Source organism: Panthera pardus, unplaced genomic scaffold (assembly GCF_024362965.1).
Source record: "Panthera pardus isolate Hobbes unplaced genomic scaffold, ASM2436296v1 HiC_scaffold_22, whole genome shotgun sequence".
NCBI lineage: Eukaryota > Metazoa > Chordata > Mammalia > Carnivora > Felidae > Panthera > Panthera pardus.
The window spans coordinates 42,212,206-42,233,040 of record NW_026526788.1 but is presented as its reverse complement, the minus strand read 5'-3'; the positions used below and the strand labels follow the sequence as shown (position 1 = coordinate 42,233,040).

Genomic DNA, 20,835 nt, shown 5'->3' with positions numbered 1-20,835 from the left:
AGGGGGTTTGCCACTCTCTGAACCTGAGCGTTCCAGGCTGTAGAACAGCGGCGGGCAAGGAACAGCCCAGCCTGAGACCAGAGGGTTCCCTCCCAAGAGGAGGAAGGAGCAGGGAAGAAAAGGTGGTGTATCGGCTAGGGGGCAGGTTTGCCCTCCAGGGGCAAACGGATTCCTAGGATGGTGCCCCTGAAGACTTGGGGTGGGGTGAGATGAAAAACAAAGAGGACGGTTGTGGTAGGGAGGGGAGGCAGATGCGGAGGGGTTATCAGCCCCACCTTTCTGGGATCTCAAATCTTTCCTGCCCTCTCCCCCAGGCCAGGCCAGGCCAGCTGTCCCAGCGGGTGGGGTCACTAGTGTGAACACTAGTGGGGGTCCGTATATGTGGTAAGCAGCACGGAGGGCATACAAGTCTCCACTAAGGTGGGAGGCAGAAGTTACCAGATAGCAGGCTGGCCTCACTCCCTGTCCCCATGGGTGACCATGAAGAAACAGCAGACCCATTCAAGCCTTGTAAGGAAGGGTGAACAGCTTGAAGACAGAATCAAGCCCCATCCTGGACAGACTTGCTAACACAGCTGGCCAGCACAGGTATGGACGGCCCCAGGAGTAGCAAGCCCCGTATCCCTGAAGGACATTTAGGCAAAGCAGGGCACTGCTATGAGGGCCCTGGATGCTGATAAGTAGGAAAAGCAGGGAAACTCAGGAGCCTTCTTGTTGGGAGATTTCCCTAGGCTGGACCCTCATTCTCTTGCTCTGACATTGGACTTCAGTTAGAGAAGGTGCCTGTCCCCCTTCTATTCATGGGGGGTACAGGGAGGTCACGTTAGGCCCAAGCTTCGTCACTCCCCAGGATGGCCTTGGAGGGGTATATCTACAGAAATAGGAGACCCCTTTGTGTGCTTCCTGGAGAGGCCTCCATGGCTGGGGTCTCAATATTTCTCCCCAGGGACCTTCATAGGAGCAGAACATCCCCCACCCCCAAGGCCAGACCTCCTTGATCCACAGGTAGCAAGAGTTAGGGATTCAGGACAAGAAGATAAATCAGTAGTCCCAGAGTATTGGGCTATTTTCAGGCCCAGTTAACCAGAACTCCTCTTGTTGAATTCCCTCAGGCTTGGCCCTTCGCTGGAAAATGCACTTTAAATTTCACAGGTATTTCTGCATCTTTCTGTCTCAAAATGCTGGGACAAGGCCAAGGTGGGCCATTCTACAAATCCTACATACAGATGAGGGGACTGGGGCTTTTTTTAGATCACCTAGTGTGCTGGAGGCAGAGCCAGGGTTTCCTGGGGCAAACATCTTGCCAGTGTGCTGAGAAAAACCAGCTTTCCGTGTCCTGTCTGCCTATCTCCTCATCACGTGGTTCTGGTGCCTTGACTTCTTTCTCCTCAGTTCACTCAGTCAACAGACTTGCACCGGAGAGGGATAGTGAAGGAATCCCCTCCTATGCTGTAGTGTGTGTGCGTGTGTGTGTGTGGTCACCCATATTATCTTGTGTAACCAACACAACTTCTGGTGTGATTGTCCCTGCTTTAGAAATGAAGAAGTAAAGCACAGAGAGGGCAAGTCACTTGCCCAACCTCACACAGCCAGGGAAGGACAGGGCCTAGAGTCACATCCAGTTTCGTCTGGCTCCAAAAAAAGCTGAAACATTCTGTAACAGAGGAAGATGACCTTGAAGCTACTGATGCTTCAGCTCCGGGCCCCTTGCTCACATGTCCCTTCCGTAGCCTTAATTTTGTGTTTGTAGTTTACATATATATTTTTTTCCTTAAAGAGGCCACCCCCCCTCTTCAGTTATACAGGCTCAGATCTGCTAGAATGACTAGCTGTCCTGGTTTGCCTGGGACTGAGGGGGTTTCCAGGGATGTGGGACATTCAGTGGTAAAACTAAGAAGGTCTGGGATGAACTGGGACAAGCTGGTCACATTAGATCTGCCCTTGTCCTCAAAGCATTTGAGAACTTGGGAAAAGAACAGTTCCTCATGGAGGTTCTCACCATGGACCCTGATCTTGACCTTTAGTATGGAGGAATGGGAGGCTATGTGAAAGGCTCAGTTTATCATAGCTGGGAAGGGCTCGCCTGCTGTGAGACAGAGGGGTTGACCCTCACCTGCAGACCCTGGGCAGCCCCGGACACACGTCACCTTGTCTTCCACATGTCTATCACCCCTGCAGGGTGACGAGCTCCCTCTCTTCTAGAGCCTCCTCACCATGGCACCTGCTGTGAAATACCAAATCCGTTTCATCTCAAGGTTAAGTCCTGACAGCATTTCCTCAGGTAGATGTACAGCAGCTGGTCCAGCTGTCAGTAAATGCGGATTCAGGTGTTAGCTGCCTTCCTGGGCATGCAAGTATGTTCTAGCTCTCTGCCAGCACACCAACCCAGGCTTTTGTAACCTCTTTGCCCCCATCTGATATACCTGAATGGGCTAACCCACGGTGCCTTGTTTCCATGCACACATGTTTACACAGATGCCCCCCCCAATCAAGTTCTGTTCCCATTTGCATACACATGCATGTGTACCCTGTATGTGTGAATCCATTCCCATCTCCTTGTATAAACACACATGCCCAGCACATGCACACCTACATCGAGAGAGGTTGGGCAAGCAGCTCTCCAGGCTCCTCCCAGGGCTGAGGGTGCGGTAAAGAGCAGTTGTCTGCTATTCGGGCTCACCTTCCTAAGGACCCTGACCTAGGAGGGGGGAAAGGACTGGTCCTAGCACCCTGCTTCCACCCTAGCTGTCTGTGATAAGACCATCTTGCAGACTGACCTCTGCCCACCTATTGGGCATCCTGAGCTGTTCGGTCCTATTGCTGAATTCCAGAACAATGACTGTTCATGATAGGGAAGCCCTTGTCCAGGGCAGAATTTGGTACTGAGCATGAAGGCATAGGGCCCAGGGATCCTAGTAGGCCTGGATGTACTCTCTCTGGACATGACTGTGAGGCCCTATTTATCCCAGCCCAGGGGAGGTCCTGATGACTGTCCTCTGTGGTTGTGGGCCAGGGTGGACCCACCTGGCTGGAAGTCGGGAGTCCGTTCCCACAGCAGCGGGCTCTGGGGTTAGCAGGCTTGGGGAGCCCGGGACACCACCTACTCTGAAATGTGTCCCCTTCACTTGTCCCCTTGCTGTGTCCAGGCCATGTGTAAGATGGCTGTCTCTGTCTCCTCTGACATGGAGCTGGGATTCCTCCCCTGTCTGTCTAAGGCCCTGCCTGTCCCCCTAACTGAGGTACTATGCAGGAGTCTGGGGCTGTCACCTGTTCCCCAGTACCCATCTAGTTGGTACTAGTACCCACTGAATCAACCTCCTGGGTTGCAATGCTGGCTCTTGGTCACTGCGGCACCCACACAAGTGGGCAGAAGCTCTAACCCTGATGTTGCCTGTTTTTCACCCTGCAGTGCTCTCCTTTGCTATCCAGCCTGCCTCATGGTTGAGTCTAGGTAGATGACACAGCAATAATATCTTCTCCTCCGGAATGTTTTCCTTTTTTTTTTCTGGCATCTTCTGCCCCAGGCAGAATTGGTCCCTACTTGAGACCTTGACAGGATCCTTAAAAGACTTTAGTACTATAATCTGTCTGCTTTGGTGTCTCCCCCAGAGTGCTGTGAACCACTTAAGGAAGAGACCATTTCATGCATAGGTTTCTTCAGTATTTACACAGGACCAGTCACATAGAAGGTCCTCAATGGGTAGTTGTTGACCAGCTGAATGGATGAATGAATGAAGAGGTACCTGACGATGACATAAGTCTTGGTTCCTGGTCATGGTCAACAACTAATCCTCTTCATGCCTTGACATGTGCTTCCCCACTCCATCCATCCTTAAGTTGATAGACTGGAGTAGCCCGGGGGAATAAGCTGAAATGCCCGCTGAGCCAGGTGGCAGGCTGATTTGAACAAACAAAATGGCTGCATTTTGATGTGAAAGAGAACTTTTTTTTCTGTTTTGATATCTTGTAATTTGACACTTCCCACCTTTTGGTTCACACTTTGCAAATCCTGAGGGGCAGTGCAGTTTGACAGATTAAACAGCAGACGAGTCAAAGACTATTTCCAGAGATGGGGCTGTTGATAACAAGTCTGCCGGTTGCCTCTGGACCTGTCTGCCTGTTACAAGGCTGCTAGTAAACAGACAAGGTGCAGCCACTGCTTGGGAGACCAGGTCAGAGCCCTGGACACATTCACACCCTAGAAGTTTTATGACGCGTCCAAGGCAGGGAAAATGGCTGCGGAGCCAGTCAGGGGAGTCATGTGTGGGATCCTGTGTGAACTAACCAGTTAGGGCATGGCCCTGTAAGGCTCCAGAAAGTGGTCTACTCTGGACAGTTTACCCAAAAATAAGCTCAGAGATGAATCAGCAGAATGGGTGAGTCCACGAGGCTGTAAAGTGCTTGTGGTGCCCAACTGGAGGTTCGATGATAGCTGGAGATGAAATGGGTCCAGGGGGACCTAATCTTGAGTGGGGTTGGGGAGCGGGGAGACACCTGGATCTGTCTAATGTGCTGGAAACAGACCTGTGACCACCATTTGGCTTCTATTTCAGAGCCAGGCGCTTCTAATTGTCTCATTTAGTCTCCCTAATAGCCCTCTGTGACAGCCTCATTTTACAGGTGGGGAATCTGGGGCTCTGAGAGGTCACCTGACCTCCCTAATGTCACACAACAGGCATATGACAGAACCCTCATTTGAACCCAAATCTGTGAAGCTTGTGCACTGTCAAAGATACCACATGTCCCACCTAGTCAGAGTGTGAGCCCCTTTAGTTGCCATGGGGACCGCACACTTTCTCTAATGACACTAGTGTAAACTGTCAATCAGTCTAGGTTCTTAAGGAGTCAAGTAAGGGCAAAATAAGAATTAAAGTTTTATAAATTGAAGTCCCTTGTGGATGTTTGGAATCCTCATGGGATCCCCGGTAGCCTTGAATCACCTTATTTGTCAGACTTTCCCTGAAGGCTCAGTCTACCCTTTGAGAGTGAAGTTCTTCCACCAAATTTAAAATCTCATGTTGCAACTTCTGGAGGTGACATCCCACAGGTGAGTGGGAAGGAAAGAGTTTGGCCTTTGGCCAGCCTCTAGCTCTGCACAGGAATCTCTGGGAACCAGTCTCAGGCTTTCCCTTACTTCCCCTTACTTTCCAGAGTCAGGGAGGGTGGGAACAGAGTCCTCAGCTCCCTTTTGTGCCTCCCACCTTTGGTCTGGGCTGCTCTGAGGGGCTGGCATCCCTGGAAGGTCCCATGGGGTCACTGCCCTACCTACCCAAGGCTGGTCTCCTGCACGCCAGTGGCTCAGAGCCATGGGCACTGCATTCCTGCCCCACAGAGACAGCCTCCTCTTTCTCCCAACATTCTACTGTGTCCTTTTAATTGTGTACATTAAGTGACTGGTCTTTCCTACCTGAAAAAGAAGCTGAGGCTCCTGGCATTTGTGCTTTCCTGAGCAGAAGGCTAGACTTGGTTCAGTGGCCAGACACATGGCCTCTGAATTGTTTTTCCTGTTGACTTTCAAGTACATGTGTTTAGTTATATGTCAGTGTTTTCTTTACCTTGTGTGTGTGTGTGTGTGTGTGTGTGTGTGTGTGTGTGTGTGTGTGTGTGTGTGTGTTAGGGGGCAGGAGTTTGGTGGTGATGGAGAGGGGTAGGATTGGGAACAAGGATGTTGAATGGTCAGCTGTCACAGTGCTAGTAGCTGAGTGGTTCACCTTGCCAAGGGCGTTCCCAGTGAGGGTCTGACACAGCACAGGAATGTCCACCGTGGACTTGTCTCCATAGCCCCAGCTACCGAGTCTATAAGGCCACACCACTGCTGCTCAGAAACCCCTCAAATTCCTCTTCTGTGCCTTGCCCTCGGCCCTGCCTTAGTTCCGGCTCATTCCACCTCCCCCTAATAGCCCTTCCTCCCTGCATTCCCTGCAGGGGAAACCCTCAAGTCTTCTGCCTGGCCTTCGCTGCTCCTCTTCTTCATCCAGACACACACACACATGCATGCACGCACGCACACATATGCTTGCACGCTCACACACATATCCCTTCTCCAGCTGGAATGCTCCCATAATTCAGCCCAGGCATCAGCTCATCTTTTCCCTCCTGTGCCCGGACCTCTGTTTATGCCCTGGGGCTCACACCCTGCTGCTTCTCAGCCCTCAAGGACTGCATTTGTTCATGTCTGAGCCTCAGAAGCTGGCGTGATGGGACGACTGCCTACCCTGGGAACGGGTGAGTGAGTGAAGGGACCAGCCCATGAATGCAGCCTCTGTATGGAATTGAAAGGTCTGGCCTAGGACAAGGTAAGGACTCTGGCTTGCCCTGGGACCACTGTCCCCAGAGCCCTGTGCCAGAGAACTCCTACCCATCGATCCTAGAAGCTGTGGGCCTGGCGCTTTCAGACACAGACTGTGCGGTGGCATTGGGAGGGCTTCTCACCTTCCTGGGAGAATCAGATTAGAAGGGAGCTTTACCGGAGAGATGAGCCTCTTAGACCTGGCCATCTGTTCCTTCTGAGTCACAACCCCGGTTCATTGTGGGTAGAAGCATAGCCCCCAGCGAGGACAGGGAAGGCAGGGACTTCCCTGAACCATTTTCCTCTGTGTGCCATGCCCTCTGTGGGTACTTTCCATCACCCACCGTGCCCTTTCAGTCCTCTGGATGGGTGCTGGGGTCTCCATTTTACAGAAAAGGGAACCAACTTGCCCAGGTCACACAGACAATTCTGGGTAGGCCTGGGGTTTGAGTCCTGGTGTTTCAGACCAAGAGCGTTGTTATTGTCAGTAGTCCTCACCCCCCTTCTTCTAGTTAGATTTTCTCATGATGAAGGAGTGGCCTTCAGGAGAGGCTTTGGGGCACGGGTTTCCTCTAGCAGAAAGCTGTGGCTCAGGCCCAATCACTGACTTCTTTTTTTTTTTTTTTTTTTTTTAATGTTTATTTATTTATTTTGAGAAAGAGAGTGCATGTGAGCAGGGGAGGGGCAGAGAGAGAGAGAATCCCAAGCAGGCTGCACACTGACAGAGCAGAGCCTGATTCTGGGCTCAATCTCGTGAACCATGAGATCATGATATGAGCTGAAACCAAGAGTGGATGCTTAACCAACTGAGCCACCCGGGGACACCAATCACTGACTTTTCTTTTTGTCGTTGTTGTTGCTTTAAATGTTTATTTATTTTTGAGAGAGAGAAAGAGAGAGAGGGAGAGGGGCAGAAGAGAGGGAGACGGAAGATCCGAAGCAGGCCCCAGTGCTGATAGCAGAGAGCTCAATGCGGGGCTCCAACTCACAAACACTGAGATCATGACCTGAGCCCAAGTCGGACGCTTAACCAACTGAGCCACCCAGTGCCTCCCAGTCACTGACTTTCTTAAACATGGATGTTGCATGTGCATTTTGTGTATTTATTTATTTATTTATTTATTTATTTATTTATTTATTTATTATTTGGGGTTTTTTGTTTGTTTTGTTTCAATGTTCTTTCCAGCAGATTCACATCAGGAAGTTAGGAATGGGTTCCTTCAGAGGCCATCGGATGTGGGACGGTTAGGGGCTGTGTGTACCTTAGGATGCAGTCTTGGTCACTGCTCCCTAGCAGGATCAGAATTGTCTGAGTTTGTAGCTGTCAAAAGTCACAGTGGAATCTTGACTGTCAACACTGTAGAGGCCAGGAGGGGACTGAGGCCAGGTGGGCTGAGCCTGAATAACTCGGAAAGTGGGGGGCATGAGTGGGACTAGCATCTAGAATTCCGGAACTTTCTCAGGGCCCTTGCTGACCAAGGTGAAGCCCCACAACATCCCAGCTCACTGCCAGGAAGGTTGAAAAGCATAGTGAAACCCATTGGTGCCAGTGACTGATGGTCTTCCTTAGAGGGTTTTTCGGTCTCTGAACTTTACATCTCTGAAGCCAACATGCACCCAGAGAGGCTAAGTTACTTGTCCAAGGCCACACAGCAAGACAGGCATTCCAGCGTTTTGACCTTTGTATCAAGGTTGTGGTTTTCAGAAAATTCTGGTTCAGGCTTTTCTAAAAAGGCAGCGTGAGCACATTCCAACATAGCAGGGAAGAAATGTTGTGTCTTTAAGAGAAGAGGCTTATGGTTCATGGGCAGAAGCTTCCCTGGGCCAAGGCTCTTGGCATCTCTGCCCTCAGCCCCAGCTTCAAGAGGAGCATCCTGAGAGAACCTGAGACTTCTGGGTGCCTCAGGCACTGGGCATGAGGGTCTCAACTTGCGTGCAGACTTGTTTGGGCAGCATTACACTTGCGGGAGAGCCCCAGGTACTACCCAAGTACGGGACCCTGGCTTGACTTTGCACTGTCTGCAGATCCTCACGTGGCGCCCTGGGAAGGAGCAATGGGCAGGTAAGACAAGACAAGAGCCAAGCAGAGTGGGGGAGGAGAAAGGGGAGAACACAATTAATTCATTTCCAGACGCAAAGTGTTTTCAAAAATCAAGGCAAGAATCAGATCTTATCTCCTTCCTGGAGACCCAGAAGGAAGGCCTTTCATGGCAAACATGACCAGCTCAGGTTATTTCAGTCCTGTCAGGGAGAAATCTGATTTACTGGCATCAGATGGAGAGAAGGAGGCTTATGAGCCAAACTGGCTTTGTCAACAAGAGTCCACTAAAGTTGAAGGGTCTGGTTTCTGATGGCCACAGTAGGAGGGTCTGCCCACGTCACTTGCAGGCCCTCAGACTCCTCGGGCTATTTCCTTCTGGACTGCTAGTTGCAGGCAATGTGTGTCTCAAAGCTATGTTTGCATCTTGACAAACCAGTCCCACTTATGGGAGGAATAATCCACAAGAAAAAAGAACCGGCATGCATTAAACTGTTCTTCATAGTTTTGTTTTTTTTTTCAACGTTTTTTATTTATTTTTGGGACAGAGAGAGACAGAGCATGAACGGGGGAGGGGCAGAGAGAGAGGGAGACACAGAATCGGAAACAGGCTCCAGGCTCCGAGCCATCAGCCCAGAGCCTGACGCGGGGCTCGAACCCACGGAGCGCGAGATCGTGACCTGGCTGAAGTCGGACGCTTAACCGACTGCGCCACCCAGGCGCCCCCATAGTTTTGTTTTTAATACCAGAAAAACAATTTCTGGAAACAATCTGAATATTCTCTGGTAGAGAAATGGTAAGTTAGGTATGGTATCTTATGGTATCTCATCATGATGGAAATGTTTAATGTGAGAAAATTCTGTGATTATGAAGACTGTAGCAAGAGGAAAGAAAATACTCACAATGTAACATTAATTTTAAAAGTAAGAAAATGAGGTACAATAAAAATAAAACTGGATAAACATGGTTGCCTGAAAAAAAAATAAAAGAAACACGAATGTGAAGATTACTAAATTGTTGTGATGAGACTATTCTTTTTTTTTTTTCCCCCTTCTGTTTCCAGATTATTACTATATGCAAGGTGGTATGATAGTTAAGAACATAGAATCTGGGGTCGCCTGGCTGGCTCAGTTGGATAAGTGTCCAACTGGCTCAGGTCATGATCTCACGGTTCGTGGGTTCGAGTCCCGCTCTGTGCTGTCAGCACTGGATCCCCTGGATCCTGCTTCCGATTCTGTGTATCCCTCTTTCTCTCTCTCTCTCTGCCCCTCTCCCACTCGTACTCTGTCTTTCTCTCTCAGAAATAAATAAGCATTAAAAAAATAAAATAAAATAAAATAAAATAAAATAAAATAAAATAAAATAAAAAAAGAACATAGAATCTGGAGCCAGAGTGTTCGGATTCAAAGCCCCAGCTCTACTACTTACTTACTAGCTGTGTGCCCTTCAACAAGTTACTTAACCTCTCTGTGCTTTGGCTCCTCATCTGTAAAAATGGGGGTAGTAATGTTATCTAACTCTTAAGATTGTGAGGATTAAATGAGTTACCAGATGTAAGTGTTAGACAATAATTGCTATATAACCACCAGCTATAAAAATAAATTTAATTATAATTTATCCATAGCCTCATGTCTCAATCATAAATAAGTGCTAACATTGGTATAGTTGTCCTTGTATTTTGTCTTCCTATTTGAAAGTGCTTTCATCTTCCAACAGTGATAGTCATGGTACTATCATGGTACAGTGTAAAGTACTTTTTTCTAGTAATATAATGTCATGAGAATTTTCCACTAGAATTTCTGATGGGGGACCATGGTTTCCTGAACACTGCTTGCAACTTCTGTCCACCCTCCTCAGATCCCCAGGACTCTCTTCTCTGGCTCCTACAATAAATACTGTGGTTGACTTATTGCACACATAGTCACAATTCTCCACCCTGTTTTTGCAATGTGACTTTGTAGCTCCTCCCACCAAAATATGGGGTCTGCTTCTCCTTTCCTTCAATCTGAGCTGCCCTGGTGAGTTCCTTTGGCCAGCTGAATGCAGCGGAGGTAAAGGTGGGCCAGTTCTGAGGTACTTAGGTGCTTTCACTCACATAGGTGGAACCCTGCAGCTTCTGTGAAGAAGTTTGGGCTGGCCTGTTGGAGGATGAGAGACCGTGTGGAAGAAGGTCCGGTTGCCTAACTGAGACCCTCCAAGACTTACAGACCACTGGCCCCCAAACATGTGAGAGAGCCCAGCCAAGGTCAGCAGGATGGTGTATCCAACCCTTGGAAGAATAAATGAGCCTGTTCAGCTGACCTGCAGATTCATGGAAAATGAGAATACATGTAGTTTGGGCCACTGAAGTTGGGAGTGTTTAGTTACGCAGCTACGGCTAATGGATATAACCCTGGAGGAGAAAGGCTACAGATATGAGACCCTCTGATTGGTCCACTGGATAGGATGGGTGGGGCACCCTCTTCACCTCTTCCCTTCCAGGGTCCATTGTACTGGCTCTTGTCTCAACCCAGCTGTCATGCAAAGTTGCCAAAACCCTCAAGTAATCATGCTGGTGGTCCTCAATGGGTAGTCTTTGTCTCTGTAGTCTGGGCCCCTTTCTGAAGACAAGGATAACCCCATGGTGGGGGAGGAATCTCTCTGGGCCCCTTCTCCCCCACCTCCCACTGTGGGTCAAGTAATTTTGCTTGTCTTCAAAACAGGGAGGGTGGGACAGAGCTCTCAGGTCCCAGGTAGTCTGTGGGAGGGGCGGGCACACTCTCAGGCTCCAGGGGTCTTCAAACAAGACCTCCCCAGTCTTGCCCAGGAGCTTCCTCACCGACAACCTCAGGACACCTGGAAGGAGGATGGCCTGACAGAGGTCCTAGGTGGGGTCTGTCATTCTGCCCCCCGCCTAAGCGTGATGCCTGTCCAGCACTAAGAGTTAACGAACTGAACACTCCACGAAAAAAATGTTGCTATGACACGCTGCTACACAGATTGACACAAACTTTTCAAATACTTTGGAGAAAGCTTTGTTTAGCAAATCAGTAAACGTGGTAAATTCAGCCCACTGACTTTTGGTGATGGTTTTGTCGAACCGACCCAAGATCCTGTACCTGCCACGTCCTGTCATCCCCACAGGCCTGGCACTGCACTTATGTGTGAACCAAGGCTCAGGAAAGACACTTTACATTGAAGAGTCCCACACTGGCATGTGTATGTCTAACTGGTATTGTCAGCCCAGGGACATCCTCCAGACACCGTTGGTTATTTTCTCTTTGGACAGGTAGGCAGACACTCTTATACACCGGGGGCCCAGAGTACAGAGGCCACATTCCCAGAGTTTGGCACGCTCAGCAGCTCTGTTGTTGATGACCCGGCCCCAGGATCAGGCCCAGAAAATGGTGGGTGGAACCACCAAGCCTGGGCAAGAAGGCACGGACCTTGGTTTTCAGTGTTGAAATTTCTGGCCTCCTGCTTCAGGCGCCCTGGCAGGGCTCTGACTTCCCCAGCAGGCATGTTTATGGGGGTAATGCCTGGCTATAGTCATGACTTCACTGTCTTCTTACCATAGCCTGGCAAGGTAGAGTCTGGGATCGTACCCTTTCACAGGTGAGGAGATTGAGGCTTAGCAGAGCTGGGTGACCTGCTCAAGGGCACACAGCTAGCAGGTGGTGGAGCTGGGATTCCAACCCAGATGGCGCTTTGCTTTGGGGAAGTCTAAGGTCTTGGGAATGCGCTTGTCTTCACAAGCATGCTGCAGGACCTGCTCTCTATGGAGGAGGCAGTTTGTTGTAGTGGAAAGAGGTAGACACATCCAGGCTCCTGGCTCTGCCTCAGATTCTTTCTGAGCCTCAGTTTTCCAAACTGTAAAATGGTGACAATGTTTCCCTGATGTGGTTCCAAAGATTTAAATGAGATTGTACAATAAGGACCTGATAAAAATGTTTGTTTTTCTCTTTTTGTTCTAAGTTGTTTGCAAATTTCTGCAACGGAATTAAAAATATGTACGTACACTGAAAGAAATCCAGAGTCAACATGGAATCCGTGCACCTCGATTATTCTAAAGTGTTGAGTGAGTAACAAAACAGCTGCCCTGTACTGGGCACAAGGAGTTAACTGGCTGTGTTTCCTAGGATCTGTGTGTGCGTGTGTGCATGTGTGTGTATGTGCACGCACATCCCTAACATCGTTTTACTTCCTGTGAGTGCATCCATCCTGGGGAAGGGTTTGGGGATGGACTCATTCAGTAGGGAGGGACTCTTACCTCTCCCTTCCCTTGGCTTTGCCTTATTTCTTTCATGGAAACACTCCTCCTCCTTCACCAGGCTGGGGCCTCAGAGGAGAGCAGAGCTGCAGTCAGCCTGTCAGTGCACTTCCTCTCACCTTTCCTGGGCGGGTGCTTCACACTTGGGTGCAGGGTGTGAGAACGGGTTATTTTTACTGCAGCTGGATGTGATGCCAGTCTGGAGGGAGGGGCTGTCAGCCTCTCTGGAGAGGTGTCCAGAGGCTAAGGAGTGCTGTCTCTCTCTCTCTCCCTGTCCTTCATACCCAAGCTCCCGCTTTGTGCACAGGACTCTTGGTAGTAGGTGGGATTGGGGGATGAGTGGGAGGACCTGGCTCTGGTCATGGGCTCCCTGGGCCATGGTCTAGAGGTGCCAGCAGGACTGGGGCCTTCTCAGACCTTAGCTGCGGAGAATCGGGGGCAGGACCCTTGGATTAGTGTCAGGCCTGGCTGGCTCTAGGCTCTGCAGCTTTCCCTGGGGGGCTGCCTGCACCAGGCTGTGGGGCCCTCCTACCCAAGGCCAGCAGAAGTCTCCTAGTGCTAACTTCACACCCAGGCCACTCCCATGCACCAGCTGGCCCTCAGCCTGGGCCAGTGCTGGGAGCTGGGTACCTGCAGCCTCCTTCGGGGCTGTCTCCCTCATCAGCCGGGGCCCCCGGGGGCCTCGTGGGAGAGGGCAGTCTTGTTCCTCCAGGCCTCACCCTGGCTCTGCACCTCCAGCCTGGTTCCTGGGACGCATGCTGCCTGCCCTCATCTCTGGGATGTTCTGAGCCTGGGAGTCCCATCCACCCACTGGTCACCTTTCCTCATGTGGCAGCTCACGAGGCCAGCCCTACCTTGGGTAGTAGCTTCCATGAACACCTTGCAACTCACCAGCCTCTCTGTCTTCCGTGGCTCCCTCCTGCCCATCTCAGGCCTCCATGCCTGCTGCTTCCCCTGCCTGAACCCTCCCCTCTGTCTCCCTGCCTTTCTTCAGGTCTCAAATGCGGCCTCCTCTGATGCCTCCCACCCAGGCCGGGGGTGTTCCCAGTACCGTTTTCTAATTGCATGTTGTTCTTCTCTTGACAGAACGTATTCAGTTCAAAATGATTAATTTTGCATTTTTCCACACTAGAGCGGAAGCTCCATGAGGCCAAGATCGCATCTGCTGTGGCCCCTCTGTGCCAGGCACAGGTGAGGGCTGATCCACATATACGGCCTGTCCCATGGCCTCCCCAGAGCCTCTTACCATCTGGACAGGGTGCTTACCTTTCTGGGCCGTCGGGACAGGACTAGGAACTCGGGAACAGCAAAGCTTGCCTTTCCGGGGCTTGGCAAGATGCCTAGAATGCCTTCTCCCTGAGGGTAGACACAGAGGGGCAGAGACCCTTCCTTAGTGTGTTGGGGACACCATGAGGTTGGATCTGTGTACAAATGACTTGAGTCAGCCTCCGCTCCCAAGGTACAAAGGTCAGGGATATTTATTGAAGGAAACTCAGGAAGAGCCAGGCTGTGGGAGGGCCTGGGGAAAGGGTGGGCCTGGAGGTGATTTATTTTTCAGAAATAACAAAGTCATTGTGGGCAGATACTCTCTTCCTCATGTCCCTGTCCAAAACACAGCATCCTCACTCAAAGTATCTATGCCCTTTGACCTGATATTCTCCCTTTGGCAATCTAGCCTAAGAAAATAATCTTAAATACAAGGAATGTTTTACATACGCATGTGCTCTTACCACATACTTAAAATAGTGCAAAATTATGAACCATCTACATGTCTAAGCATGAAATTCATCATAGCACACTTGATGGCAAGTTATACCTAAAAATATTACTTAAATAATACTATTTGGAGAATATGCCAGAAATACTCCTAAATGTTTTAGAAACTTTATGGGGAAAGGTATTCATATTCACTGAATTGTCATTAAGGTAACAGTGGCAACGTCTAGCATGCCCCCAAATAGAGGTCTGATAAACTGCATTGCTTTGGACTGTGTTTATGAGGAATTCTAATCACTGTTTTCAGTATTACATATGCAGCAATGTTCACTGCAGAAAGTTCAGAAAACAAATACTTCCTATCATCCTACTGCTCAGAGATGACTACTGTTGACATTTTGGTGTAAATGCTTCCAGAATAATTTTAACAGTAAATATTTTTGGTGATTATATAATAATATAGTGATTTTAAAAAGATATAATGTTTAATATATAGAGATATATCAATTACCAAAAATGCTTGTCTGCAATATTGAAAAGAAATAAAATGTTAAACATGGCTATATTCCTGAGTCATGAAGATATGGGTGTTTTTCAACCCTATCTATTTATTTGTCTATGCTCCCAACTCCAATAAATGTTAAAATAACCATAATTGCTTTTTTTTTTTTGATAGGGATGGTACTTTTTTATTTTTTTATTTTTTTTTAACATATAATTTATTGTCAAATTGGTTTCCATACAACACCCCATGCTCATCCCAAGGGGTGCCCTCCTCAATTCCCATCACCCACTTTCCCCTCTCCCCCACCCCCCATCAACCCTCAGTTTGTTCTCAGTATTTAAGAGTCTCTTAACCATAATTGCCTTAAAAAAATAATAAAAGTAGGCAGTGTCTAGAGAGTTAGGCAAGAGAAAAAGCTCAAAATAGCTAACCTGAATGAAACAAAGGCAGGAGTGCTAAACATTCATATCCACTGAGGTACAGGGAACATCTCCCCCACTTCTAAACACATACAAACATGCCTCCCCCACCCCCCCAACCACCACCACACTGTACTCATATCATCTGTTGCAGCTGTTTGCTGGGATGCTCAGACTCACACAGTCTCCACAAAATTCACCGTACTACAGGCATGGTACGAGTACAAGAGAGTGGCTCTAGAATTTCTAGCTAGGTAGGATTTAGGTGCAAGAATCTTGCCAGGAGGTTGCATGTTTGCATGGTAAACATCACCTTCACATAGCTGGTGTGTGGGTTTGGGGGAACTGGAGCTACGGATGGAGATCGTGGGGTCTAAAGTTCCCAGGCCACCCCTTGGTGCCGCCACTGTATACAGAGGTGCTACAGATTCAGGAGTGAGAGCCTGTCTTCCCAGGCCCAGGACTGCCTGCTGGGGGCCTGCCCCCCAACATTTTCTGATTCCAACCTTCCCAGGCCCTGCATTCCCTGCTTGGGAACCAGCACTTTGGGGGACAGCCCTACCTTCCACGGAGAAGATGGAGAAGCAGAGGAGCAAGATGCAGAGCAATCTGGAGAGGACTAGAAACCTCATGGTGGGGTGGTGGGAACTTCACGTCCTGGGGAGACAGCGGTGCCGCACAAGTCCTCCCTTGGGGCCACCTCAGACATTTATAGAGTGACAGAGTGAGGTGTTTCCCAATGGGCAGGGCACCAGCAGGCTTGCAATTCTCATAAAGGGTAGAGTCAGCCGCTCCCAAGAGGAAAAAACCAGCTTTTCGAGAAGTTGAGAGTATTTAGTGAACTGTAACACACAGAGCTATAAATGCCCGGCCACGGGAGCTCCCAGAGCTGGCTTCAGTGGTCAGAGTGGCAAACCCCTGCCAGGGAAGGGCCACTTCCCAGTGTTGAACGTTAACTTTTAGTGTCAGTAATAATTCCATCACACACAGATCTTCCTGCTCATTCCTAAGATGGGGCAGGAGGACCATAAAACTCTGCAAACCTCAGGGACGACTTCTAAGCAATTGGTGAAATGTAGGGAGCAGAGACCCTGGAATCAGATGACGTGGGTTTGAGCTCTTGCTTTGCACAGGATTTATCAGCAGTGTGACCCTGGAACTTGCTACTGAATGCTTCTGAGTCTGCTTCCCATCCATGAAATGGGCACAAGCATGAGCGAGGGCATGTGTGAGAGGCCATGTGCGACGTGGTGGATATCGATATAGCTGTTAAGGGGGTGGGGCTGCAGCTGGACCTTGATGGATGTTTATGATGAAGTGAAAGGGCACTTCAGGTAGAAGATCAGCCTGAGGAAATGTGTGGAGAAGCAAACATCTTACAAGGGTGGCCATAGGGAAGAGTCTGCCAGTGGGTGCAGAAGGCTGCTTGTCACCTATTCACTGAACGTATTCTGTGGGCTAGGCCATGCACTTGGCCCGGGAGACATGGAAGATGCTGGGCCTGACCTCAGGGAGCTTCTGTTGGTGGAGGCAAGCCATGCAGATACTCAGAATTTGTGTTTGCCCTTGTGGTATCATGGCCATCTGTCCTTTGCCTTAATGAGTGTGCCCTTCTAGACAACTGGCTGTCTGGTTTCCAGCTTTGAAGGGCACATGGGAAGATGCCAGTGTCTGGTTCAGCTCCCCCAGGATCTTGCTGGTTCCTGGCAGCCAATTGAGACATTCCCTGCTGCCTGAGACTGGCTAACAGTTGCGCTCCACTGGCCCTCCTCTCTTGCTAGAGATTGGAGATACAATTTAGACCATGTGTTGGGACAGTTTGGTGAGCAAATCAGTAGTTGGGGATATCTTTTCAAAGTCAGCTTTTATGCATTCACATCCACACAAAGAAACTGGTTGGGCTGCTGGGCTTAAGAACCACATGTCATATCATGTTAGGCACCTGCCCAGCCCCTGCCTGATTCCCTTTCCAAGCTGTGCTCTGAATCCTGAAGGCTGTGCTGAGCATGCAGTGGCCATAGCAGAGGGTACGGTCAGGGAGACCCCGTGGGGCCTACCAGGGACAACTCCAGGTGCCTTAGGAGAGCCTTTGGAGCAGCCACTTTTGGAAAGGGCCAGGAAGAGGGTGGGACTTGTCCTCAGCCTGCATTTGACAGCCAGCACATTGTTCTGAAAGGCCATGGTACAGGTCTATAAAGTCAGCGGTTTCCCAACGATGCTTCCTGTAATCAGGATTGTATCCATGGTCTACATCAAGGACTAATGCCACTGTTTTATTTTTATGTGAGGTCATTTGGGGGGTCACCACCAAGTTGGTCAACAGCTTGCGTTTGGCTACCACTCACCCGTTACCTGTTGTAATAGGTAGTCTCTGCATTGGCATGGTTCCTGTTTGCTTTTGGCAAAGTGTCATCAGAGGAGAAAAGAGCAACCTATCTGCCAAAGGGGACAGGGATTAGGCCAAATCTGAACTCTAACTGCTTAGCAGTGGTGCAGAAATCAGACTCTCAGGCTAGTGAAGAGGGAGGTTTGTTTGGATTTCTCAGGACCCTCTGCCACTCGGCCGCGGAGTCAGAGAAAGACGTTAGGTTCTCAACACAGCTTTTTTCTCACCACAGATCAGAGCTGTAAGGGTACCTACCACACAGCTAAGGGCCAGCAAAACTGGCTGTCTCCAGGGCTCTGTTCCTTAGCCACTCACACATAGGATTCAGAGATTTGCAGCTATTCCTGGGAACGTATGTTTAAACGGGAAGAATAGATTCAGATGTCAGAATTCCACCCTGATTTTTGAATGCTTATGAAAAATTGCCGAAGCAATCTATCTACGCCCGCACTAATTTAGATAACACCGGGTATAAAGTATCAGTTTCCTCCCAAACCCCACTCCCCAGAGACCATCACTGTATGCAAATTTTCAGCTGCTGGTTGTTTTTTTTTTTTTTTTTTTTTTTTAACATTTCAAGGATAGTTGTCAACTTCTTACTTTAAAAAAGGAAGAAACACCTCTGGCTCTTTAGAATATTTGAAATCTCATGTTGGGTTGTGAGAAGTGAAAATGAGAAGCATTTTAACAGGAACACCTGTTAGTTTTAAGCATATGCAGTTTGGGTACAAAAAATAATATTTGAGGCTTTGAATAAATTACCTAAAGATGATTTTGAAACACTTGGAAGCCTTCCTGAGAAGTCTCCGGAGACATATCCGACACTCAGGGAAATTTACAAGGAAGAAAAAATTTTCAAGTAAAATTTGTGATTTCTAAGGTCAATTAGGAAAATGCCTGGCGCGTCCCCACCCTTTACAGGTAGAACATTTTTGGCCTGTGTTCCACACTTTACTCTTGGTTGCCACACTTTTTTTCCAAACGTGTTTTATGAATCCTGTAATTGATCAGAAATGACTCTCCCTCCTTTATTTGCTTAGCAAATTGCAGATCAGTTTACAATAGAGGAAGGAGCCAGACACTGTTGTGATCCTCAGCTGTCTTATTTAATCCTCCCACCCACCAACCCCAGGGAGGCAGGCACTGAATTTTCATCTTGCAACAAGGGAAAGTGAGGTTTTCTTTCCCCTCACAAAAACACCCATGGCAACTTCTCACCTGGAACCAGCTCGGCCTGACTCCAAAGCTGAGGTTTTTTTCCTAACGTTGGTTCCGTGAGAGCTCACAAGTAGTCGAAAATAACCCACGTTGCTATTTAGCTTACCTGCCGCCCGCAAATTGTACAAGAAACCAATAGCTCCCTCTATTTTTTACAATTAACCCGAACTTCCTCATAAGCCTCCAGCTCACTGCCTCTTGCTACTGGAATAAGACTGGTAAATGCAGGCAGTGTTCCTTCTACCTCTGCCCTCACTGGTCCTCTGGGTTCTCACCAATGCTGTGCATCCTCCCACCGTCCTTTCTCTGGGGGTGGGCTATCTCCCTGTAGCCAGGACTGTGGGCTACCCTACCTCACCACGGTGGCTGTCAGCAGGCCTCGGGCCCTTCCGTGGGAGTTATGCTGGAATGTCACCTTTTCCACACCACAAAGGCACCTTGGGGAGACTAGAAGGCAAGGTCTTTTTTATCCTGTGGCCACTCATGTGGATACAGGAATAACTGTGAGGCCACTACCTGATGGGAATAATCCCTTGGCTGCTTTCCTGTCTCTGTCTCTGTGTGTCTGGAGTTCCGGGCCCTTTGCCCCCATCACCTCACACCTGCCCCGTGGTTTCAGCCTGGAGCCGGGGACTCAGAACCCCTGTCCACAATTTCTGTCTTCCTACCTCCTCTATACTCTAGAGCCTCGGGGTCCAAGCTCTAACCAGAGCTCTGCCATGTCTTAGCCTGTGCGAACCTGGACAAATTGCTCAACTTCTCTGTTTCTCAGTAAAAGAGTAGCTGAAGCTGGAGAGAAACAGATTCTTTGGATGAGAGGGTAATGCTAAAGTGTCGTTCTACATGAAAATAATTGTTAGATTAGGTGGACCATTACCAGAAGACAGGTACATAGCTTTCCTTCCCTTTGTCAACAGCATCCGGTGTCCAAAACAATACCAGCCTCCCACTTGTGTTCAAGGATGTAGGACACTTTTTTAACGCGGAACAATGGTTGTCTTTTCTTGCCTCGATTCAGGTAAAAAAAAAAAAAAAAAAAAAAAGACACTGAAATTCAGGTCTAAATGACTGAGAGCAGGCCCATTACAAACGTGAAATTTGACCAAGAGGGTGAGGACCGGGAAAACAATTGTGAGAGAATTGGGCGGCAGGAGGGAGGGCAATGCCAGGGTTGTCCACTTTTGCCAGTGCTTAAAGCCGAGAGAACCGCAGAGTTGGGATGAATCCTGTTTGTCAGCGTCTGTTCTGCGCCTTGCAGGTTTGGCAGCAGGCTTCCCAGAAGAGAGGTGTCACCTTTCTGTATTCTCACCCCCCCATCTAGCATCACCGGGACAGGGCGGGTGTTCGAGGTGCAGCCGGAGCTGTCATCCTGGCGTCAGCTTCAAGCCTGTTGTTGTGGACGCAGCGTGTCAGGGCTACAGGGACCTCGAAGGCTCTGGGTCCAGCTTGTCTGAAAGGAGATGTGCCAAAGGCCGCAGTGTGGAGACATGTTCTGCTTTCTGGGTCTTTCCACTGAGTTCCTAAAATCTGAGAAGCTTCTTTTAGGGTTTTCCAATGTACTTTCTTTCCAGAAGTACTTTCCTTTTGAAAAAAAATTGCTTAGGGGCAGCTATAATATATTGGCAAAGATACACAACACCCCATTTTCCTACCAAATGCCATTTTTTTCCTACTCAGAATTAACAACTGTGAAAATCTTGTCATGATTTCTCCAACTTCTTTGTACATGACTCTTCTACTTCAGTGAAGTAGGTGATAATACTCCCATCTTTCCTGAGGCACCCAGTATGGTAAGGGTGTCAATTTGTGAGCACACCAGCAGAGTCACAAGCACGTTTGGTTTGCAAGCAGAGAAGGCTGGGCTCCCAGCAAGTAGGGCAGGATACCTCCCATGATGCTGCATGTCGGGGCTGCCCAAACATCCCCCTTCCCTCAAGCAAGGAGCCTCCTCCAGGCACCAAGCTCTGTGCTGGTGTGTGTGGACACCTACATTCCTGTGGGCACGCACTCAACTG

The 20,835-nt window shown here is 49.1% G+C and overlaps 1 protein-coding gene across 1 annotated transcript; it reads right to left on the bottom strand.

Annotated features, from left to right (window-relative positions):
* Window positions 1–7,393: 7,393 nt before the first annotated feature.
* Window positions 7,394–16,094, bottom strand: GPR15LG (G protein-coupled receptor 15 ligand). The gene is made up of 3 exons (XM_019444778.2): window positions 15,779–16,094; window positions 13,843–13,932; window positions 7,394–8,330 (listed from the first exon to the last, which is right to left on the bottom strand). Exons 1-3 carry the CDS (start codon window positions 15,846–15,848, stop codon window positions 8,245–8,247), a joined length of 246 nt encoding a protein of 81 aa, XP_019300323.2. The 5' UTR covers window positions 15,849–16,094; the 3' UTR covers window positions 7,394–8,244.
* Between the last annotated feature and the right edge of the window lie 4,741 nt (window positions 16,095–20,835).